General features: G+C 33.5%; 1 protein-coding gene across 2 annotated transcripts in view; it reads left to right on the top strand.

Annotated features, from left to right (window-relative positions):
* The first annotated feature begins 244 nt into the window (after window positions 1-244).
* The window catches only part of LOC124354456 (ubiquitin carboxyl-terminal hydrolase 22), a 48,517-nt gene continuing 22,835 nt past the window's right edge, over window positions 245-25,926 (top strand). For both annotated transcript variants that reach the window (XM_046804915.1, XM_046804914.1), the window contains exons 1-5: window positions 245-505; window positions 6,228-6,360; window positions 8,036-8,109; window positions 17,083-17,224; window positions 25,216-25,388. In XM_046804915.1, coding sequence (XP_046660871.1) covers window positions 389-505; window positions 6,228-6,360; window positions 8,036-8,109; window positions 17,083-17,224; window positions 25,216-25,388 — 639 coding nt within the window. In that variant the 5' untranslated portion in view covers window positions 245-388. The remainder of the gene's footprint in view (window positions 506-6,227; window positions 6,361-8,035; window positions 8,110-17,082; window positions 17,225-25,215; window positions 25,389-25,926) is intronic.

Below are 25,926 nucleotides of genomic sequence, written 5' to 3'. Positions count from 1 at the left end.
CAACGAGTTTTTAGAAGTAAGGAACTTCAATAGAGTGAGAGTAATGTAATTTGTCTTATTTTGTATTTGATTTAAATTACATTAGACTAAACAGTGTGTTCTCTTTAATAAAACAGCCATTGAAATAAAATTATTGATTTTAAATTTTGGGCTGAAACGCCGCCTCTAATTTGTAGTCTGCAAAAACACTAACGCAATCTATTGGTGCAGTGTTAAAGCTACGCAAACTAACTAGCCAACTTGGCATGGCTGATGGCCGCTAGAGGAGTTTAAACAGACGTCTTTAATTTTTAAAATTTTCCAGATTTTCACCCGTTATTTGTATTAATTTTTCGTTTAACCATTAAAACTAATATATTTTTATTAAAAAAACATATAAGTGTTAGTTATGGGAGACGGATGTAAACATTTAAATAATTTTAAAGTAGCAAAAGGAATTCAGCCCTATAAAACAATACACGCCTTCTTTGTATCTTGTATTTCAGCTGATGCACGCAAAACCAAGGTAAATACATAGAAATGTATTCTAGTTTCATTAACGAACTTTTTGACATAATTTTTAAGTTAAGTTACGTAATTGGGGTATAATCGATGAATGCTGTTTGGTTTGTAGGTTAGGTTTTTGTAAATAATGACCAACTGCAACTGCTATACCGGCAAACTTTTTTGCATGGTAGTGCCAACTGTTGTAGGCTCACGATAAACGTAAACAAATCTAACAACAAGAATAAATAGCACAGTGTTCTTTATTAACATTGATAATGTATTAGCATTAAGATAGAAGGCCTAACTATTAAATATATCTGTACAATTTAATTAAATATTTACATAGATACAGATAATTTAGTAGTTTTAGGTAATTTGATATAAATTATTTAAAAATAACAAGCCAAGCTCTATAAATAAGGAAAGTTAACTTTTTTTAATATTATAATGTAGCTGCCACTTTTCCTATTTTGATCCTGGGGAGATTGAGACCTATCAAGAGATTGAGGAATTTTTTAATTAGCTAGTTGTTAAGTTAAATTGGTCCAATAATTTATGCAATTTAAGTGACATCCTTGTAAATTGAACAATCAACTTCTCAGCAAGAGGACTGTTAACTTATCGTAAATCAATAAATGTAGGGTTTTTCATACTCCAATTTACTTTGGGAATTGGTAAATCCCGCCAAATGACATGGCAAGGAGTAAGGGGTACACAACTACTCTGAATGAGATTTTCCTACCCTCCTCTCAACATCAATTTGATTTGGAATTTTTACCACACCTTGCACACTTACATGAATACTTTTGTTTAAAATTGTAGTTAATTATAAGTAGTTATACCTGTGCACCTTTTCATGCTGTTGGCAAGGATTTTCCATTTCCTCAAAATAAATGGGAGTGTGACAAAAATTTAGTATGTGTATGTATGGATTTTTGACAATAGACATGGAAACTTTTCTTAAAATGTTGGTGAAAATCTGACAGCTTTTAAAAATGAGGTCCATTAAAGACATCCTTCAAAGGAGGATTTTGGAGGTCAGTTTTGTCTTGTAATTTAGTACAAGGGTTGTAGGAAAACATCTGTAAAATTTCATAAAATGATTCATAAAAAATGGGTAAAGACTGAGAACCTGGGGTCACCAAACAGAACAACAAACAATTTTAAAATGTTGTATTTTGTGTTAATATATAGGCCTAATGAGGACAAATGTATATCATGAGATCCTTTTAAATTATTCATTGTTAACAATTAACATTAAAACACAGATTTGTTCAGTTAGGCAGTTACTTATTGTATTTTTTTTTTTTTAACTTCCTTTTCTGTTAGTTTTAAATTGTATTAACAAGTAACAGCCATTCTATTACTCAATAGTCAAAGTATTAACTCTAGATCTAACACTGTGTTGAGGGTTGCAGTGTAATAAGCGGCCACCATGACAAATGATATTTCTGATATTCAAGCTACTGAACAATAAGAAAACCAATATGTTGAATTTTATTACATTAAAGATATTTTTAATTATAGTATAGTTGAGCTATGTTTTTATATAGGCTATCTAAAAAAGTAAAAATTTAATATGATTAATTAATAACTATCTATACTTGTGTTAAATAACATTAAATTTAACATAAAAAGTAAAATCATTGTAATTTTGGTTTTACTCAAATACCACAGATATGATAATCAATTGTAAATAACTATAATTAGAATGTTTTTGTATTCAATAATTTAGGTGTTTGTAATCGATAATTTAAAATCACTGATTCGGTTGATGTGGTGGCCACTTATTTTACTGCAGCCATGGTGAATGTTCAAAATGGTAATCCACTTTGCCAGAATATTTTTTAAATATCCAAAATATGCATGCAATTATTGCACTGCTACATTATGTACGGATTCAAATTGTTTGGTCAGTAAACACAAAATTAATGCAAAAATAATTATCATGTCTAAGGAATTTTACGAGTTCCTGAGCTTTTCCTTGGATAGGACTATTGGTAGATAATTTATCGTGACATTGTCTAGCCATTCAACGTTACATTCTTCCTAATCTTGAAATTTCTTCCAAATATTACTTCATAATGGCACAAGTTCTACTGACCTCACCGCCCATCATACTTAAATCCTTGTTTTTTAACTGTGTGCAATCTAGTTGACAAATTAAAAATTTTCTTGACAATTATGTTTTCTAGATTTATCTAGATTACAGTAGGAATAGAGCATTTGTAAATGTGCATTAGAAAAAATGTTATCATCACATAAATTAAATTTTTTTTTAATTTGTGCACTAAATTTCTAACTTAAATTCCCCTTATAGGAATGGGAAGTTTTATTTTATAAAGAATTAAAGTATACAAAACAACTACGAATTCACAAGGAACAAAACAGTTTGTTTTCTTGTATGAAGTATGTAGTAAATATTTACTATGAGTAATTGTGGAAATGGTTTAAAAGTACAGTATTGGTGATAAGAGACAGTTTTTATGTTTCTAAATAAAAGTTCGGGTAGTATTACTTGTGAAAAATAGTTTTTTTAAATAAACAGTAACATTTACTCTTAGCAAAGATATTTTTTTTCCTAATATTCGAGATATTTATTTGTCATAATGACTGAGTAACTACAGTAGTATGTTGATAGCAAGAATCTCAAGGAGATTTGGGAAACATACTCGTTATCGAAGCACTTCCATTAGAGGTTCTTGCTATAAAGTCTTTAAGTACCTAATGTTTTTCTCTCAAGGTTGCACTAATTTATCAAAAGTGTATTATTGTTTATCACTAATTTATATCCAATGCATTCTGGTTTAGTCTTCAATAACATGTTTTGTTTTACAACTAATACAAAAATAATTGTCATGTATAAAGTATTTTACAAGTTTCTGAGCTTTTCCTTGAATAGGAATATGGGGTAGACAAGTTATCATGACATTGTCTAGCCATTCAACATCACATTCTTCCCCATCTTGAAATTTCTTCCACACATTACTTCATACTTGGACAAGTTCTACTGACCTCACCACCCTTCATATTTATCCATGGTTTTTTAACTGTGTGCAATGCAGTTGATGAATTATAAAATTTCTTGACAGTATAAGTATTTTTTTCTTTTGGTTTTTTTACCCTTTAAATCACTTTCCATTTAAACTTAACAGTCAGATACATAATATTACGTTTATGTTAAATCATATCATCTATATATTTTTAAATCATTATAGCACTTGAGCCAAGGCAAGTGGGAGTGGTGTTATTTTACTCTATTCTTTGTGCTCTTTCCCAACATAATGTACAAATTTCATCAAATATTGTTTCAAAATTTAAAATAAAAATTTTAATTTTTCTAATATGCATCCCAACAATGCATTTTAAATGTTTCTTTAAAATGTATAAGTTTATTAGAGTTTCTCTCAACATTTGCCATTAACATATTATGAAATAAGTGATAGAAGAGATCCCATTGCAATTGCTCCCTCCTTCTTGACAGATGTAATGTTCATGTTTAAATGTAACAAATCCAAAAAGGAAAGAGTACACTATCAGCCCTGTATCAATTCACAAATGATGTTCTACGGGCCCTGGATGGATCGCAGAGGGCTATCGGCGTTTTCTGCGATTTGTCTAGGGCATTCGACTGTGTGTGTCATGAGGTTCTGCTAAATAAATTATATCATTATGGCGTCAGAGGTGTAGCACTGAGCTGGTTCAGGTCATTCCTGTCTGGAAGACAACAGAGTGTATCTCTGGACAGTACTCATGATAAGCATTCATCGTCTTGGAGTGGAGTCGATATCGGCGTGCCTCAGGGTTGCGTCTTATCGCGGTTATTGTTTTTACTTTATATTAATGATTTAGACTGTACAATTCAGAACACTAAAATCACAATGTTTGCAGATGACGTAACCCTACTCTTCACCGGTAAAGACGCTGTAGCTGCAAAGAATACTATGGACTTAGCGATTTCTCAGCTTTCAGATTGGTTTCAGGCAAATGGATTACTTATGAATAAAACGAAGACCAGTCCAATACATTTTCAGATCTGTGGGCATTCGGCTGACAGGACCGAGGGGATAGATCATTTTGCTGATATCACCTTTTGTGAATCCTCGAAGTTTATGGGATTAATTATGGACAAAAATGTAAAGTGGGAACCTCATACAGCTGAACTTTTGAAGCGCTTGAGCTCTGCAACCTTTGTAATACGAATTTTGAAGCCCTCTTGTAGCGTAGATGTTCTCATAGACGTTTACCGAGGATAGTGTGAAAGTCTTCTGCGCTATGGTATAGCGGTTTGGGGTAATCCATTTTCTTTAGACAGGCTTTTAAGATCCCAGAAGTCTGATCTGAGAATAATTTTTAACCCCCGCAAATTTAAACTCTCTTTAATTTTTAAACTCTTGCAAAGAATATTTTTTAAATTTCAATATCTTTACAGCGCACTCATTATATATATATATATACGAAGTTCTCATTCTTACTTATAAAAATCTTGATGAAATTCCTAAAACAACAGACTTCCATGATTTCAATACAAGAAATAAAACTAAACTATGCTTTCCACAGCACAGAACGGTCAAGTTTGAGAAGAATCCGTTTTACTTTGGTATTCAGCTGTTCAATAAGTTACTGGAACAAATAAGAGCAGAAATCTCCCTTTCTGGGTTTAAGAGATCGCTGAGAAACCTCCTAAAGAGTTCAGTGTTTTATTCTCTTAAGGAGTTCCTCGAGTTTAATTTTTGACTTCCTTTCAATTTTTAATTAGAAAGTTAAGGTATCTCGTTCTTACTTGTTTTTCATTGATTGTACATTACTCCATTATATTACTTGACAAAACACAATATTTGTATATTTTTTGTAAAATTGTACAAATTAAATGTGTGAATAAAGAATTGAATTGAATGATTAGTGGGCATTACAATGTAGATTTAAAGTTTTAGAAAACATTCTCTCCTAGAAATTAAATTTGTCAATATTAGCAAAAGAGCGATGATCCTGGATGTTCAGTTCATAACACAACTCATTGCTTTATTTATTACAAGCTAAACCAATGAAGTAATCAGATGTTATGGCTTTTATTACCAAATGAGAATGGAAGACATTGAAGATCGAAAACAACTTAAAAATGTTCAGTAGTGACAGATGAAAATAATGAATCAACAGTTTTATAAATCAATTCAACGTATTCAAAAGTGTAAAGGTCATATTGCCTGTATAAAGTTTTCATAAAAAGTGGTATTAAAAATTCAAATTTGCCAAATTTTACACACTTATATTGTCATGAATATCCAGGGTGGTATATGACATCATCTAGCAACTTCCATCTCCCGAACTGCAAAACCCTCTTCTTCTCCTGTCAGTTTTCTTAGTCCTTCTCTACTTGGACATTCCATCATTTCTGTTCATCTGTTGGATTCCCTTTCTATTTCCTTTACCATTTTCCTTCCTCTTGTCTAATCCCTGTCCACCTTAAACCTCTACTCCTAGCTTCAGCCACAACATCTGGAGATTTGAACAGTTCTATAATTTTCTGGTTGTGTTTTATCCCTCCCAAATATTTACCCTCAAACTTTATTTTTTACAGTTACTAGTTTCTTTTCTACATTTTTGTCAAACGTCCCAAGTCTCTGCTGCATAAAGAAGGATTGATCTGATTCACAAATCTTTAGGAATGTGAATAAATGAATAATTATAAAAGTAGCATAAATATTTTTAGTTTAACTTTCTGAAAAATTTAATTTTTACAGGCTTTGCATTGTTATTGTTATTCTTGTAAGAAGATCGAGCCAAGGCTGCATTCTTGCATTCACTGCATCTACTTTGGGTGCTATAGCGGTGGCCACATCCAAGAGCATGCCAAGTCAAAAAAACATTTTCTGGGTAAGTGTTTTACAATATTGTAATACAAAATTATTAACCTGCAACTCAGATATATGCTACTAATGTGATTAGATGGAATCCAACATAATTGGTTAAGCCACTTTTGACCACAATAAAATCTAACTTTTATAATTCTGTTTGTTTTTTTTTAAGCTAAAATGCTAATCTACATCTTGTCTCAATCCGTGTCTCTTTTGCCATATTCAGATGGTTCTTTTAAGTCTACAAATTAATTCAATCATTGCAAATTTTTATATTTAAAAGCAATAGGTTCGGTCCTGTTGAGTTTGGATTAATAAGGACTAAATTATATGGTATCATGATTTCCGTAGAAAAGTGAAAATGGAAAGTGGCGTTCAGTATCTTTCATAGCCATTTTCAAAGCCACTTAGACTGTTCTTCGTTGCTGTTACAAAGTAATGTAATAATGTTTTGTAAGTTTTCAGCCAAAATAATGTTTTGTCAACATTCCTATGTAGACTAAATTTGTTATAACTTAAAGTAGGCAGTTAAATAAAGATTAGCTCAGATTATCAGAACTCTTCTGAAGAGCATTTTAAAGTGTTGTTTCTTGGGAGTTTCTTTTGTGCAGAACATTCATCTTTGAAGAATTATCCAACCAAAAATAGATTATGATGAATCCTTTCACATATTTTAAACATATTTAATATCTGTTTTGGACAGGGATCTAGTGGCATCTGCTTTGCAGCTGTGATTTCTCCCGAAATATGTGTATCTCCTAATTGGAACTTTCATTAGTGGAGTGCCTATAAGCTCTTGGACTCAGTGGAGGATATTCATAGATATCTATTGCTGGGCTCAGTCCCAGGCCAGAATATGTTCTTTTTAATTAATTACAATATGGTTCTTTAATAGAATAGATTGTACAGAAGTTAAGTGGAAGAGAGGGTTTCATAGTCCTAACTTCATTTTCAACAAAGCCAAGTTTTATTTAAACTAAATGTTGTGTGAATAATGATTTGAAATGACAAGCCATTGAGTCTTTAAATCAATAATTTCCTTGTGAATCACATAGGGATAGGGTACACACTAATGATTTCAGATCATATGAAACAAATGTGCTCACAAAATTTGAGTTTATTTCAGCTCCCATGAATCTTGTATGCTGCATTTGTACTTGCTTTTACCTTAAACTGTTTTGTTGAATCATTATCCCTATATGAAGTGTTAGTGTTAAATAGTGAATTATTTTTTGGGCTTAATGACTTTTCTTGGGATATTGACAGTAATTTGTCATGAAGTACGTATGATGGAAAAAGTAGTGTTGAACCCCAGATTGTTTGGTTGTCTCTGAATCATGACCAGAGAATGTATGTAACTTAATGAATGACATGTAGCGACAGTGGGCAATAAGATAACATGTTGCTGTTCATTGGTAATGGCCAGACCTTTGAGCTCACAGTCCATATGACATAACACACCTCAGCAACACTGATTATTATAACATTGATAGTAAACTAACTTAACCTAACAGGTACTTTGCTCTGTGTGAGTGTGACTTCCATTTAATTAGAAAATACAATTATACCTTAAAAGTGACCTGCAGGTACTGCAGTGTTATCAATGTTCTTTCTACAATCATTTCCTCTTCTATTTCTTCACCCATGATACTCTTTATTCCTGACAGTATACCAATATTAAATATTTGTTGCAGCTGTGGAACTCAAATATGGCAACGTTTTGTGTTTCCAGTGTGGAGATTATGTGTATGACTCTGAGCTTGTGGAGGTAAATATGAATCAGTAAATAAAACTTTAGTCATCTTTTGTTTATCAGCCCTTTCACAAATCGTAGAGTGTGACATTTTTTTTATGAGTGATAAGCAAGTTTTGTATTTGGAAAAAACCTCAAGGCATGTTTTGTAGTTTAAAACACATGTTATTAGAGTAAATATTGAGGTATATAAATGATTTTTCAGTATTTTACTAACAATTAAATGCTTATTTAGATAATATGTTATTCAGCTATATGTACACACGTGTATATATATATATATATATATATATATATATATTATAAAAATATTATCACTCCTTGTAATTGCTACATAATCTGATACAAATTAAAAATGAAATCACAAGAATTTAGTGAACTTTCTTGTGACAGAAACATGAATTGTTACAATATATCTCTTTTGTAATTTGCATTATTTTTTATATCCATAATAAAACACTCATCACCATGAAAATTATACAAAGTATCAATATTATAAAACAAACTCTACAGCAAAGTATGGCAAAAGCTTTACTAGGATGACGTTTCAACAAAGAAACAGGGCAACTTTACTTAAGAACTTTTTAACAAACTATTTGCAGTTTTATGCTTACAACATTTAAATCTATGTCCGTATAAGAGGCACGTCCAGAAAGTAAGTGTCACCCTCCGCCAAGAAATTCAAAACAACAATTTCAGCCCAAAAAATCATGGCATCCGTGTTTTGGGATCATAAAGGCATAATTTTGATCGAATAAATATCTGCCTCACGGGGAAACCATCAACGCGGCAAGATACTGTGAAACGCTAAAAATTGAAAAAGGCGATTCAGAATAAAAGGAGGGGCATGCTGACAAAGGGAGTCTGCTTGCTGCACAACAATGCCAGACCTCACACGACTAACGCCACGAAGCAACTCTAGGACTCTTTTGGATGGGACATTTTGAACCACCCCTGTATTCTCCTGAGCTGGCCCCTTCAGATTTCCATCTCTTCACTTCTCAGAAGGTGCATATGAGTGGAAACAAGTTGTCAAGGAGGTGAAGGGGGAGGTGGAGAAGTGGTTAAAAAAGCTGGTGAGAGCTTCTTCGAGGCAGGCATAAAAAAATTGATCCCACGGCTCAATACTTGCATCGAGACCGGATAGTGACTATGTCGAAAAATAACTTACATATGTACAAGTGTAACCAAGTTTGTTTTTGTTTTAATAAATTTTTTTGAACTCTACATAAATTGAGTACACGTACCTTCTGGACATGCCTCGTATATTCAATTTTTTAAATAAAATTTCATGTTTATATTTATGAAGCATTGAAAATACCCTTAATTTAAAAACTTTAAACCTGATGTGTGCTTAACTTGAATTGTAATTGAACTCAAGTCAACTGAACAAAAATGTAGTTGGTTAAATAACATCAATATGGTTTTAGTAGCTCAAAAATTAGCCTGCAATGAGGCAGATTCAAAATCCTTGCATCAAATCAAATCAAATTATTTATTTTCAGAACACTACAATAGTGTATAACAATGTCAACAAGTTATAACATGTGAAACAAGTTAAAGAAGCATACTATTACTAGCATTGTAAAATTCATTTACATTAGACAATATCCTTTATTACAATTTCTTCAAGAAATGTTACAGCGTCAAATTTAAGTCAAATTAGTATAATAGATAAGCTTCTTCAGTGTTATGTGGGGTCTCCCCAAGTAAAGAATTCATTTAGGGTGAAGAAAGCCTTGTCTAGCAGCCATATCTGTAGCTTCCTCTTCATCAGCACAGGGCCTCCAGCTTTCAAGTGGTCTGGTATCTTGTTTAGCATCTTCACTTCTGCATACAACGGTTTCCTTTCATACATGGCTGTTCTGTGACCTGGCAGCACATAGTTTCCTGCATATCTGGTGTTGTATTCATGCATGTCACTTTGTTTAGGGGGGGTCTTTGGTCACACAGTAAAGGATAGTATCTAGGATGTAGATGGAAGTGACCGTCAGGATGTTCAGGTTCTTGAAAACATCTCTACAGCTTTGTCTTGGACTTAACCCTGCTATTACTCTGATTGCCCTTTTCTGCATACCCAGGACGCGGTTGACATTGCCCATAGTGGATCCACCCCAGACAGTAATACCATAGCGTAAATGGCTTTCAAACAATGCATAGTATGCAGTCCTTGTTACCTCAGGGGTACTAGTTGCCTTGATTCGTTTTATGGCATAGAGAGCTGACCCGATTTTTAGGCAAAGATTGTCCACTTGATTATTCCAGGATAAATTTTCATCAAGTATTGTAACAGGTCAAATTACGACATTTGAATATTCGCGGGGAATTGGCAGACTGTGACGTCAATGAATCGGCAGACTGTGACGTCAGTGAATCACATGTTGTTGGAATTGAAGTTTATTTAACTAATAACGAAGAAATTTATTGAACTTTATACGGGAAAAGATTTGATCAATTAAAATGAAGTAAACATAACCAAAATTCGTGTTTTACAAAGGTGCTAAATAGAACTACGCAGAAAAGCCAATTGTGGGATTAATGACTTGTATATTGATGACGTCATAAAGCACATGTTGCTAAAACTTTAAATAAAAAGCTTTGAAAAAATAATAAAAAGAAAATAGAAAGACTTAAATTGATTAATTATAGTAAACGTGATAAATTTCGACAATTATAAGAAAAGAATCAAATTATATTTATTCGTGAAGACGCTGATTTGAACGAGAGAGGGGATGAGTATTGTTTTGAGTCGGTATCCGTAGTTTTATACGGAGATTCGGTCTTCTCTCACCAGACTTGAAGCAAGGAGGTTTTGTTGATTCTCCTGGGATAGTAGTGATCTGTTGTATTGTGTATTGAAATTTTAATGAAGGATGGGATATTATTTTAGTCTTTTAAATTATCAAAGCATTGCAAGGTGAGTGAAATTATAATATGTATTGAGAGTGTGACATGGAATAAATTAATCTCATGGTCACTTGGTTTGACTTTTCTTTGAATATCCCGTTTATAAAAAGTGTGATGGAGTGATATTAAATTTTTTAATCACTACTTAACATATTTTAAAACCTGAGATACACACAGACTTGTTGTTGGTGATAACACCACAGACATTCAAATTTAATAAGTTTTAAGCAGTACCAAGGGAATGCAGCTAGCATTGGGCAAGATGGCGACCAATACCATGATGAGCAACATGGTACAACAACGTGCCACTGGTGACAAAAAGGCGTACAACTACATGGTGAGTCAACAACACTAAAGAACCGACTCACAATAAATTGACATAACCACGTGGAGGGGATCTGCAGCAAATTGACGCAGTCAAGGTAAAGGGCTTTCAGCAAATTACAGCAGTCAACGTGGGGGTGACACACATCAAATTGGCGCTACAACCTGGGACTCTCATCAGTATGACACCTAGATGTTTGATTTTGTCAGCTGCTGTCAGGTTGGGCATTTCAGATACTGTAGACTTTTTATTCCCAAATGACATTTGCTTGGTCTTACTTTCATTGAGAACTAAGTCATTTTTCATACAGTAGTCTTGTGTCATATTGAAGGCAATAAAAGTGTTCACTTCTAGTTGATCTACGTTTCTGTTTGCAGTAAGCAGCACAGTGTCATCCGCATACATGACCATCTTACTGTATTCCTCTAGATGTTCTGGAAAATCATTGATAAACAGCACAAACAGAATTGGCCCTAGGACAGAGCCCTGGGGAACTCCTCTGTTAGTCGGTACCAATTCAGATCTGACAGTATTTGTAAAAATCCTCTTGTTGTGTGTTTTAGTTCTACCATTTGGCTTCGTCCTTTTAGATAACTTGCAAACCATTTTAGTGCTGTTCGTTGGATTCCTAAATTTTGTAGTTTAGCTAGAATAAGATCATGTCCCAGGCAGTCAAAAGCCTTGCTTAGGTCAAGATACAGGCTGGTGATAGTGTTGCCATTTTCTATGTTCTCAATTATATACTCAGCAAGGTCTATCAGTGCAGTTGTGGTTGTTTTCCAGTAACGAACCCATGTTGGCTGTCTGTCAATGATTGGTTTTGACTAAGATGTTCCTGGAGTCTTACTTTAACAATCTTCTCAATAAGTTTGGAGACAGATGAGAGCAGTGAGATAGGTCGGTAGTTAGAAATGTTTTGTAGGTCCCCTTGCTTGTGTTTTGGAAATACCTTGGCTATCTTCAACTTGGATGGAAAAGTGCCCTCTGCCATGGACATGTTGACGATCTTCACTAGAGGCGATATTAGCTCATCTGCACATGTTTTCAGGATTTTTGAAGATATTTCATCGATGCCTGAGGATGTGGAGTTCTTTAATGATTGAATGGTTCTGCCTATCTCGTCAGGTGTTGTTGGACGTAAAGAAGTAAGAGTATTGTCTGTGGTAGCTGGAAGATCTTGAATTAATGGTGGTGTGTTATATATTTTGTTCTGTTTTAGTGTTTCCTCAGCTATGTTTAAAAAATAATAATTAAAGCGATTTGCTACATCTGTAGGGTCAGTAAATTTTATTCCATTGTCATTTAGTTCTATTGTAGGATTGTTGTCAAGTTCTTTCCTCCCTTTCCTCTCACTATTGATGGTGTCCCATATGGCTTTGGCTTTGTTTTCTGCTTGTTCAATGTATGCAGCACATGTTTCCTGCCTTGCCTTCTTTAATTTTTGGTCGTAGGATTTCTTTTTATCTGTGGCTGTCTTCTTGTCATCGGGATGGCCAGTTAGGAGAAATCTGTCTTGCGCTTTTAAAAACTCCTTTTTAAGTGTCATAATTTCTTCATCATACCTCAGTCGTTTACCCCTTTTTTGTGTAGTTCGAGATCTTTTTTTTGGACATGCATCGTCAATTGCAAGCTGGAGCGTTTGGTTGAAATTAAAGTAGGCCTCTTCCACATCATTTGCTGTCAAAACAGAATCCCAGGTAACAAGGGAGAGTTCATTTCTTAAAAACAGCAGATTGTTTAAGTTAAAATTCCGTCTAGAAGTGTATGTCATTTCTGCTTTCATTTTTGGAAAGTCCAGTGTGCAGTATTGTCCTGTGTGGTCTGATAGACCTGTGTGAGAGACCACTACTTTAATCCTGTCATGAATGTTTGAACACACCATATCAATTGAGGACACTGAGGTCTCTGAGATTCTTGTGGCTGGGAGATCAAGTCTTCTTATGTTGTAACCAGCCAGTAGCACATTTAGTGCAACGGATTCTCTAGAGGCCTCGTCTAAACTGTCAATGTTAATATCCCCCATGATAAGTGTGTCATTTCTCTGAGTAGGAAGGCTGTCGAGGGCATCTGCCAGAACTTGTAGTGATGTATCAAGGTCAGCACAAGGTGGTCGATACACTCCAAGCAGGAACAAGCTCTTCTTCTTGTTTATGTGTATTTTTACTGCTGTTACCTCACATACCATTTCTAAGCTGTACTCTTCAATCTCTAAATTTTCAGTTTTGTTGGCTATATTGTTATGCCTATAAATAACAACCCCTCCTTTGATATGTTCTTTCCTTCCATATGCACTGATAAGTGTGTAATCAGCCAACTTGGCATGGTTTATTACATTGCTTTTCAGTCCATGTTCTGTAAGAATTACAAAGTCCGGGTTAGTGCTATGCAAAAGGTGTTCCAGTCTTTCAATTTTGTTTGTCATCCTGTCCATATTTTGGTGGAAGAAGTTAAGCTGATTTGGAAGTTTACTTCTTGAATTTATTTGAACTTGTTGTTTTGTGTGTAAATTAGACTGTTTGCTGGGTGGGCCGAGTTTAGAAATATCCTGGTTTTGAATTTGCTCGTTTTTCTTGGGTAAAGATCTAAAAAATTCTTATTTTGATTATTTGGCCATCCCTCCATTGTTTTGGTGGCAAATAGTTGTTTGGGAAATCAACCTGTGCTTGTGTTATTATGTATTGATTATTGTGCGCAGGGGTGAGTGGTGAAGAAAGTTGGTCAGATGGATTTATGTAGTAGTCTTGTGAGTTGGTCAGTTTTTTGGTTTGGCTGGCTCCCGCACTCTTCCGTAAGGTCTGGTCGGTTTCAGTAAAGAGACCCTGTGTCACTGGAAGATCGTTCAGTTTTTGTGACGAGGTTTGTCTGGATCCCCCACTCTTCTGTAAAATCTGGTCAGTTGTCGGAGGATGACTCTGAGTCATAGGAGAATCATTCAGATGAAGTAATGAAGTTTGGCAAGCTTCTTCACTTACCATGGCCGGCTTGTTAGCAGAGTCTACTGTCACTTTGGAATCTCAATTTTTGAACTTGCAGTGAAACACTGAAAAAGTTCCGAGGTGATTGAACTTGTTTTTGTGTAAGATTTTTATTTAGTTTTGGGGATGATTTGGCACTAGAGTTTAAGGATTTGTGTAGCTTCATTTGGGTATGGACTACCTTATAATCTAGTCTTGTTTTGTCTTGCCTCTTCTTGACATCAGGTTCAAGAACTGTTGTAGATGGGCTGTTCATTTTTTTTCTCAGTTCTATTATTGATTGTTCCATCAGGTCCTGCTTCTTTCTGATGCAAGCAATATCTAATAGAAGCGTAGAGTCAAAGTGTATGTTTTTGCTAAGCATAGGGTATGTGCCAGTTGTTTGTGTTTCCATACTATTGAAAGATTTTAAGTCATGGGTGTGGGAGGCCTCTGCTACCCTTTTTAATTTTAAAATGATTTTTTCCTGTTCATTTATTTTATTAGAGTAATTATTAAGTATTTCGGTTTGTTTTAGGTCATATTCCTCAAAAATAGTTTGCTGTTCAATTTTATCTATTTTTACATTTTTCGAGTTGCTGTTCTAGGTTTTCTAGTTTGTTGAGGAGAGTTTCAATTTTCTGAACATGTTTGGATTCCAATTCTGTGAGTTCCTCGATTTTTGCCTCCAAGCCTAGTGTTTTAATTTCAAGTACAGATATCTGGCTATTACAATTTTGGACGTTGTTCTTTAGTTCTATATTCTCCTGCAACAAAATAGTTCCAGCTTCAGCGTCCAATGTTAAAGACGTTTCCAAGTCTTGATCTCCTAGCATCCCGTTTTCCATAACTTTTGTCTTTACTTCTTCTAATTTTGAGTCGATTTGGAAGGAGTTTGAGTTTTCTAAATTTTTATTTTGGTCAGAACGTTTACCAAAAGTAGTGGGAAAAATGCTTGGATTTTTAGTTGGGCAATTATATATACACTTCTTAAGCAACATGTTTTTTATGGAGGTTTCAAACCTAGGCCTAGATAATTTTTTTATATGTTCAGTGTACAATTTGATTCCCAGATACCTGAAGCTACTTTGCGTGCTTGTGTATTTACACTTCATCAGCAACAGATCATTCCTATTTCTCTTAAAATAGTTATGGTTATCACAAAGGCTAACAAAGTCATTCAAGTTATCTTTAACATACATCAAAACACTTAATACATAAACAGATGGTAGGGTTAGAATATTAAACTTTGCAAACCAAGCTTTACAGTGATCTCTGTTAGGTACACCAGCAATCAATCTGACAGCTCTTTTTTGCAGAATTAAAAGTTTTGTTGCATACTGTGTATTGCCCCATAAGGTGATTCCATAGGTGATAAAGCTATGAACATAAGCATAGTATACAAACAATAAGTAATCAGTTGAAATTGTGCCCTAATTAAGAAAACACCTTTAGCAACTCGAGAGGCTATATAGTTAATATGGCCATGCCACTTGAGATTCGACTGAACATGTATTCCAAGAAACTTATTACTATTATCGCTACTTTTACTGTCCAAATTGAGAGGTAGGTCTTGAACTTTTTCAATGTTTATACTAAGTTTATTTGTAGAACACCAGTCCAAGACAGTAGAATTCTTATCGCTAAGTTTATTTACATGGTCCAAGGCTGATTCAGCACTAACCAATAGCCCCAAGTCATCTGCAAAGAGATAAGTATTTACACAGCTGTTATTACACATCAGCATTCACTAGAGTGGTATAACAGTCTGGAAGACAAGTGAACATTAAAACAAACAGCTGTTCCAATATGCTGTCATAGAAAAACTCAAGTTACATGCAAAATAATGTAATACAAAGCAAGGAATGGCATAGGAATATATGATTATTCTTTAAATACTAATAATGGTAAAATTTAAAAAGAAAATATTAAGTACGAGAAATGTTCATAGTTGCATGCTGGTGATAGATCATCATTGGTCCTAAAAGAGTTAAAGAGAAAGTAACTATGGATAAACTAAAACTACAGTTGAACTTTGAGAACGGAAATTTTATTGTTTATGAAAATAGTTTATGTGACCATTAAGTCAAACTTACATACATAATAAAATTACAGTATAACCATGTAAAATATACAATTTACTTGAACAATGTTATAACTTTAAAGTTATTGAATGAATTATATTAAAGTGAATTTATAATTTAATTGTTAATATAACCAATACATTTGAGTTCATTCAACAAATTATCCAACTAACAAACTTAATGTTACAATTAGGCTAAAATTAAAAATTAAATAAACAATAAATAAGATTTAGTATTTATTATTATAAAAAATGTATAATATAGAGTAAATGAACAAACATATAAAACTAGCAAAAACACTAGCAATATTTCTATTTGCTTTCTATTGACTGGCCTGGTTCTACAAAAAGTTGGTCAATCACAATATAGTCCAGTATTATGGCAATGAGAATTTTGTCATAGAGTTTTTGAGTTATGAGAATAATGTTGTGTTTTTCATGTGGTGAGAAGGTAATACTATTTTAAATCATTAAATCTTGGCACGACAAGTGTTTCTGTCACTTTAAGAAATGCTTTGATGACGGAGGTGGTCTATAATTACCTTTCTTGAATTTAGATTAACTGCCACTATTTTTAACAACACAGGAATACATTTTAAGTAAGAACATGGTCATGAAATTTGTTGGTATGAGTCATTGATAAACTGTATATACTTAAAATGCTTAAGTTTACAATTGGCCATTTGATTGGTTTTTGCTAAGTAATAACATGTGTCAAGGTTGCGCGAGAGAACAGATCGAGGGCTGCGGCATGTCTAGGCGTATCAGCGATCTGTGAGCCATGGATCCCTAGAATGCGTGAAACACAGGTATTGCGCAGTAACCCTCGTTTGCGCACCATTCTCAAAGACACTACTATAGGTAGGTTTTATAGTTATTTTATCTCTGTTACCCATAACACATATAAACCATATGTGTGATTTATTATTAGAAGTAACTTTTCAGTATTATTTTGATGAGGTTTGGTGGTTTTCTACTCAGGCGGACAGTAAACTTTTCCTTCTATTTGTATGTCTGTCTGCAGGATATTTTAAAAGTAAATTGAGTAAATAGATTATAAATTTTGCATGAAACTTCATTTCTACATAGACAAGATCGAGCTCAATCATGTAGCGTATTATGCCTGCACAGGATTTTCCTCATTCTATCTTGAGTTAAGGTAGTTACAGTTTTTATGTTTTGTCTTATATTACCTCGAACATATTCTTTGTTATACTAATCGTGAGAAAACCCAATTTTTTATAATATGTGTAACCTATTCACCTACAAACTCCTTGTTTACTGCAGTTGTGAATGTTCTCAGTTTCTGTTTTTATTGTTAAGCAATATTTTTTATTGATTATTACAGGTTTACTGGGTTGAAGAAAAACATATTTATTCATCCGATTGGTACAAATGGCTAAAATTATTCAAAATGGTCTCCTGTTGTATCAATACACCTGCAGAGATGATTCTGCCACACCTGGAAAGCACTCTGGAACTCCTCGACTGGAATGCCTCTCAGGAGTCTTGTAACTTCAGCTTGGATGTTCTCCACCAACTCCCAGTGCTTTCCCTTCAGCTCTCTCTTCAATTGGGGGAACAAAAAAAATCACATGGATCTGTCAGGACTGTAGGAGGCTGGGGGTCTTGTTCTGGGTTAGGTAGTTGGTAACAATGAAGCTGGGGGCATTGTCGTAGTGGAGCTTAAAGATGACTTTGATGTTAGGCCGGACATGCGTGATCTGGCGTTTCAGTCTCTTGAGGACCTCCAGGTAAAAGACTGCGTTGACAGTTTGTTCTTGTGGTACAAACTCAAAATGGACGATTCATCGGACGTCAAAGAAGATTATCAGCATTGTTTTGATACCAGACTTGCTCATGCACGCTTTTTTGAGTTTGGGAGAAGATTTCGTGTGCCACTTATCTGGATATTTCACCGATGGTCTGAACTCAAAACTTCGCACACACACTGGATGTTTTCAGTTCGGGCTGTTGTAGAGCGTCCTGAACGAGACTTGTCGGTGACCTCCTCCCGGCCCTCCTTGAAGGCCTTGTGCCACTTTCCGCATTGAGATCTCGAAATGCATTTGATAACTTTCCGTTGCATTCTTCCCAAGCCACACATAAAACTTGATTGCGTACCGTTGTTCAAGCAAGCACTCCATTGCGCTGTGACAGAATTGAAAAACGGACTTCTTGCAAAGACACGTCCTACCATTGCTCGGAGCGGACTGAGACCAGGCACGTTTGGAGGGGCAGAACCTCTACCACTTTATCTGAACATGCAGTTATCACAGTTGCACTTCTGTTTGTCCTTCAGTATGTTAATTAGTGTTAAAGTGGCAGAAGAGTAAGTCAGCGATAATTTGCTAATTTGCATGTTGTTGCACTACATCGCAAAATACAATGTTGAAGAAAATATAAATTGTTTAATTCAGAAAAATTATTTCCTTATAATAATAAATATGTCTTAATCAATAAGACATTGATTAAGGCTAGGAAGGAAACTAGTAGAGAAACTTGCTCACGTTTTGGAAGATTTACTTCGGTTTTATCATTTGTATAGCTGATTATATACAAGATGTGATTAAATTGCTGCAGGGTGTGTACTCCTGCGAAACATGTTAAAGTTTAATCTAATTGATAAAAATTGTCAAAGGAATATATTAATTTTTAAACACATTTGGCTCTAATTGATAACTTATCAAACCAGGTATTTTTTTTAAGAATTTCAATAAAATATACATATTGTTTTCCTAATAAAATCCAATCAGTGATAAGCATTAGCAGTTTTTCAATATTCTCCTTACAATTCAAGGAACTTTTGTCATGTAGTTTAAAAATTGCCTTGCAGGGCTGTAGGTAGTTTTTTCTGTATTTATTTTTCTGTATGGGAATATTATTAGTTACAACAATTACCCAGTGTATTGTATTGAAAATTACTATAAAAGTGTTTAGAGTGTTTAGTAAATTGTGTATTGTTAATCATTCTAATTTTTAGGATTTGAAAAATGTATATGTTATTTTTCATTAATGTTTCAAACCAGATAAATAGTGCTTTGAAAATATATGCTTAATGTGAGATATATCCTACTATTTACACAATGAGACAAAACATTCAGACAAAAACACGTACAATGTTATTTTTGTATTATAGATTTAATTGAATAATTCTAAAATATTTCTTCATTAATTGTTACACCCAATAAAGGTGATACAATCAAATTTCTCAGTTTTGTAACAAATTGTGAATTTTTTATATTTTTACCAAAAGTACTACCTTTTGATTATAAATGGGATGGATTAATCTGTAATAACAGTTTTATTTAAATGTAACTTAGCAAAATATACACATTGCCTTTAGAGACAAGTTTTCTTAAAAACTTACAAGGGATCCCAAATCTCAGTAAAACGCTGAAGTATTGAGCTTGAAGTTTTATTTACTCTCCCTCTTTTTGTCATCATTCTTATTTGAATGTATAACTGTTAGTTGATCATAATTTAAAAAATAGTATAAAGCGCTATGATTAAATTTTGTTTAAAAGTAATAATACTGCATCAGAAACACACACACATATGTGTCGTCAATAAACGTATGCAGACAGCAACAGTGATGAACCATGAAAGGTGTCTGAGTGTTCTCAGTATCTTTGTTTAACCCATTGCGGATCGTATTTATTTGGCGTGCGGGCACGAATTAATTTACGGTCAGCGGCCGCACAAACAGCAATGGTGCGCCACATCGTATCGCTCGCTATTGTATACTAGAAAATTCAGCTGTGAAGGTATTCGTTAAGATGGAACATGGGCCTGCTGGGGTATCCGTTATGTAGAAACGATAACACGCGAGCAAGGTGCCGGGTGGCAGGGATGATGTCTACACAGGGAATCTTAAAAGCAGACCGCTTTTGCGACCTGAGCTCATCATCGTAAAAGTGCCGTTAGGCCTGGCCGCTGCGTGACGAGCCCAGCTCATCAGTGATCCGCAATGGGTTAACCGTCACTGTTTCCCCAGAAGGGTTCACTTTTGGCTGGTTTATACTTTCCAGTTGAACCTACACTGGGTGTAGCAGCTGATTTGTCACTTAAATCTGGGCAACCCTATGGATGTCCATGAGCGGCACATCACTAACCGCAAATGTTGAGATAAAGAGGTTCAAGGGTAGACCCATAGGTCTACCACCATAAGGATCTTCCACCATAAGGATCTTCCACCTCTGCTCGGTTTGACTGGAGAGGCTGGTACAGAGCTGGCCTCCCTTTCTTCCAAAGTTGACATTACAGATCTAATGCCTGCAATCCTTCCTCATGGATTTTGACAGGAGGCAGCCTGTACCCCTAACCTTACCTATCTTGAATATCCTGTTACTACAGAAGCTAGCACAAATGTCCTTTAAGGACTAAGTGCAATGAGAGGCTTTACAGCTTCTTGTCTTAAGAGACTAGTTGTGATGCATATGACATGCATGTAATGGATTTCTTACTCCTGATGAGATGACTGCTTTTTTATACAATACTTCAAATTTGCAGTATAATAATAGCATTTTACTATATTTCTAACATCGAGGTGTTTTTATAAGTATCATGTAGTTAAAATTAAGTTTTCAGCCTTTTTTACATATTTGTAAAATTCAAGTTAAATTTGTGAACAATTTGAATTTTGCTCGGTCCCTTGAGGTTATAATTATTCACATTCTACTATCTTATAACTTTGATATCAAAATCATAATGTTATGAAAAGTTCAGAATATATCTTTACTGCAGCAACTGTCAGTTCAATTCAATCTTTACATGCAAATTATGTGAAAAAATCATTTAAAATTATTAACAATTTACATACAATACAACAAATAGTAATTTAACTACAATTTTTAAAATATTCTTAATACACTTTGGTATTTTAGAAGTCTTGGAATTAATACATGAAAATTTTAACATATTCATTCCTCTTAAACAAAATTGTATTAATGTTCTTTCGTATAGTTAAATTTTACTTCTATTTCAAAGGGCCCTAACACACATGCTGTATTTAATCTGAAAAATAAATCAAGGCATCTCAAAAATTGCATTTGCTGTATACAGTGTGTCCTACAAAGTAGGTTTACACGATTAAGTATCCATAAGGTCATTTAGTAGTCAATTAATTTGAAACTTTACACACCTTTCAACTAGAATACCAAGAACAGTACGTAAAATTTACAGCTATTTCAAGTTCGCAGAGAATGGGGATTGAAAGAAAAATATTAAAATCAAGTCCATAAATTGTTTTTTAGGTTCGCAAAATAAACTGTTATTATACTATAAATTTCAATTTGATGAAATGAATTTGATAAAAACTTTTTTTTAACTAAATAACAATGAAAAGTTTATTATAAATCAAATTTATTCAAACAAACCCATCCGCAGCGACACAAAATAGTGACAGTTTATTTTACATTCCTAATAAAACAGTTTATGCACTTGATTTTGATTTTTTTATTTTTATCACCATTCCACTTCTGTGAACTTGATATAGCTGTAAATGTACACACTGGTCTTGGTATTCTAATTGCAAAGTTTCAAAATGGTTGGTCAGTAAATGAGCATGCTATAGAAGCTTAAATGTGTAAACCTCTTTGTGGGACACATTGTATATTTAGTTGACAACACTGAATCGTTCTCACGTATAGGTAAAATAAAAATTTTCAAAGCACTTATTAGTTTACCTGTACGTACAGGAATGGATCCATCAGTTAATTAAGAGTTAATGGTTCTTGGCACTCTGGTGAAGTAGCTTGCAGTTCCAGATGATTATATAAGTTTGGACAGGCAGTGACTACCTGGAAGAGTTAATTTTTATCGTCGCTAAATTTCGCCCTCAGGTAGACAGTGGGAGGAGAGGAGTCAGTCACCTTCTCTCTCCATCTTGTATTCGACTTGTCCACATTCAACAGTTTTGAGAAAATATTTAAATGAATCCTAATCATATTTCCTTCCTTCTTCTCACAGTGAATCGAAGATCCAGCTTTCAACCTACATTATGTAGTTTTAGTGCAGTGTAGAAGAAAATTATATTGGAATAGCGTGCGAGGTAAATTTGTTTAATTTTAAACAATTCTTAATATTTAGCTATCATTTAAACATTCTATACATGACATCTTATTCCATTATTGGCTTTAACCAGCAACTAGCAATGTAAATGACCGGCAAAATGAATATTATTGAACAATATTAGTGCAGCACTTGGAAACATATCATTTAGATGTTCTATACATGACAACAACTAGCCATGTCAATGATGTACAAAGGAGTATTATTGACAAATATTAGCGCTGCTCTCACAAACTCTGATAGTATAAAAAACAAAAGAACATAAAATCATAATCTTTTAAAATTATTGTAAAAGTTTTTAATTTATGAAAAGCATGTTTACATTCATTTCACTATAAATTTAGAAGACTGTGTTCATTTAATATGTTCATTTTGGCAGATGCCTTACTGCAATCAGATTGGTATTAGTTGCCAGTTGGTATCACTAGAATAGAACCGCAGTTGATGTGTTTAAGGGTCATGTTATGTCAACATATTTTGTACTAAAATTTTAAACGTAACTAGTCATGCATATAAAAATGAGACATTTCTTGGCTTTGAGATGTTAGTTTTTGTTGAATTGGTATTGATTGATGAGAATTACACCTTGTGACACCATCTGACCCAAGAATTACAAAATACTTAACAACTAACTGTAAATTCTTACTATAATTCTTATTCTAATAATTAAATAAAAATTTTCTTTAACATTTTATCAATTTTAATTTATTAGTTTAGTGCAGTAGCCTATACCAAGTAAACTATACAGGACTACTAGAGTGGACTGAAAAAAAATAAAAATCTCTGAACTGGGTATGTGGCAATAACTGTGTATTAACCCTGGAACTGGCAAATGCCCGATATCGGGCGTTTTAGTCACATCCTAGATGGCAGCACCCGATATCGGGCGTTTTAATACGTCTTTTATTTCTCAATATTACGTACTTAAAACACGATCAAAGAGTATCGGTATTTACACCAATCGAAAGAGGAAGGTTCAATTTAAGTAAATAATACACTCTTAAATAATTTTATCGTTTCGTTACACGTCCATATGTTTTATAATCTCTGGACTGTTTGTTTACATTCTCCCGCGTACCGCGCTAGTTGCGTGCGCAGCGATGAGTCAACTGGTTCATTCGGCTATTGTTATTTCGTCAGCTGCATGGTGTTCTGTCTGGTTTATTGTTTGTTTGAGTTCGTTGTAATGATGGTTGTGTATATGACACAATAATAGTAAGTTTTTTGTGCGTGTTTACATAATGGATCATAATTTCCGCAATCGTTCAAGTGACATTCGAGAACTAGTTGTACATGAAATAAGCAACGATGAGGATTCTGATTTAGACATTCAATCAGAACATAATTAAAAAAATATATAATAAAAAATAAAAAATTAATATAAACTAATAGTTACAAGATTGTACAAATCCAAGTGAGCTTTGAAGTTCTAGCCTTTCGAATGTCAGTGTATGATCTTTGTATCGTTTACCACATGTAAAAATAAATACCTTATAAACTATGTGTTGTTTTGTTTTTACTCAGAATTAAATGCTCTTCCTTTTTTATATTTTGGATTTTGCATATCACTAACAACAACAATTTTACAAATGAAAAACTTCAACTAACTTTTCTTTTTTCTACAAAAATTTTTTTTCATGAAGAGGTAGAGTAAGGGTATTTTTTTGTTTTAATTATATTATGTGAAAATGTTCCTTGAACAATGCTGAATAAAGAAATATATAATATGACATAGGTACTTTATAGTAAACATGTAATAATAAAATAAATATAAGGCAATGTATGAAGTACTAAAAACACTGCCACTGAGAGAAATATGACCGCCAGTTCCAGGGTTAAGCCTTGTAACATTGCTGTTAAGTTTGATTTTTTTGGAAGTGATCTTAAGTCTGTAATTAAAATTTAACAGTAATGTTCTAAGGCTTAATACTCACTTATTGCCACAAACCAAGCTCAGAGGTTCCAAATTTAATTTTTTCCACTACGCCTGTGACTACAATTTTTAGGTCATCAGTATATTTTTTTAATTATCTTATCTCAGTAATTTAGAAATAACACACCATGAATTATACTTGTAAAACCTATTGCTCATACTTGTAAGTGTATTGTTATTAAAATATCAATGTTGCAAATTGTTAATTGTGTTAATTCAACTTTTTCATATTTTATTATTATGTTTTGTTTTTATTAATATTTTGGGTTTTGCTTCTTTGTAGTGTTCATACAAATAATAAGTCATTATTTGTTTCTATATTCTTTTTGAACTTTTATCATCAAAACTTGAAGTTAAATTATTTTAATGATTTTATACAGTCTTTTACTAATGTGTTTATATCATTTTATAATTTATATCAATACAATTTCTCATATGAGGCTTCTTGTCATTGTGTGATAATTAAAATAAAGCTTATTTATGTATTAGATGATTTGTTTTTGTGTAATATGTATTATTTTACAACAATTTGAATGATATAAGTATTTCTAAATTTAAAAAAAACTCCTTGAATTTTTTACTATTCAGGCCTTGAAACACCTTCAATTCCCCCTGTTTATATTTGTGGACATTCTGCATTTATGACAGAAATGGCTATAAATGGTGTAATAATGAGTTGTGGAGAACTCCCATGATGTATATGCTTAACAAACTAAAGCCTAGTTATTGTTTGATTTACATTCATTTATTCTGGTGATCAATAACCCACATTTACAAATTAGTGAATTCCAACAAAATATTGTAACAGGAAGTGGCCTATTGGGTAAAAAACTGACGAATGTTTCAGGCCTCCGAGGTTTGCTGAACCTCGGCAATACATGCTTCATGAACTGTATCGTGCAGGCATTGACGCACACCCCACTGCTGCGCGACTACTTCCTTTCTGATCGCCACATCTGCCAATTCCAGGATCAGCCAGGCCGCTGTCTTGTGTGCGAAATATCATCACTCTTCCAGGAGGTACGATAGGACTAGCTGTGAGGTCTTGTAATTTAACTTCTTTGAGGTTGTATTTTGAGGAAGATTAGAGATAAGATTCTATTGGAGATTATGTTATCTGTATAATCTGACTTCCTTGAAACTTCTTTGATAACATTTCATTAACGTTTTCTTTAATCCTTTCCAGTCAAACGGCAAATTTATTTCAGTTATGCCTAAACATTGAGTATTATTGATTTTTCCAAGTAGTATTATCGTCTGCTGTACATCAATCATGCAATCCTACCACAAAACTTCAAAGTACTGTTTTCTTATAGAAAATCCAAATTTAAAGCTCTTACCTTGAAATGTGTAGGAGATATTTGATTTATGACAGACTTACATACTCAGGTTTGTATTTTGCCCAGCAATAGAACTGTAAAGAATATGTACTTAAAATAACACGGGTAACACGTTCAAAAGCTTTGTTAAACAATTGTTTTCTTACTTCTAAACCTACGTAGTTTTATTCTGTAATACTAAGCTGTAAAGATCCTGTATTATTTATTTTATGAATTTT

Source organism: Homalodisca vitripennis, chromosome 2, assembly GCF_021130785.1.
Source record: "Homalodisca vitripennis isolate AUS2020 chromosome 2, UT_GWSS_2.1, whole genome shotgun sequence".
Lineage (NCBI taxonomy): Eukaryota > Metazoa > Arthropoda > Insecta > Hemiptera > Cicadellidae > Homalodisca > Homalodisca vitripennis.
Note: the sequence above shows the minus strand (reverse complement) of the source record. Positions and strands in the feature narration are given on the sequence as shown.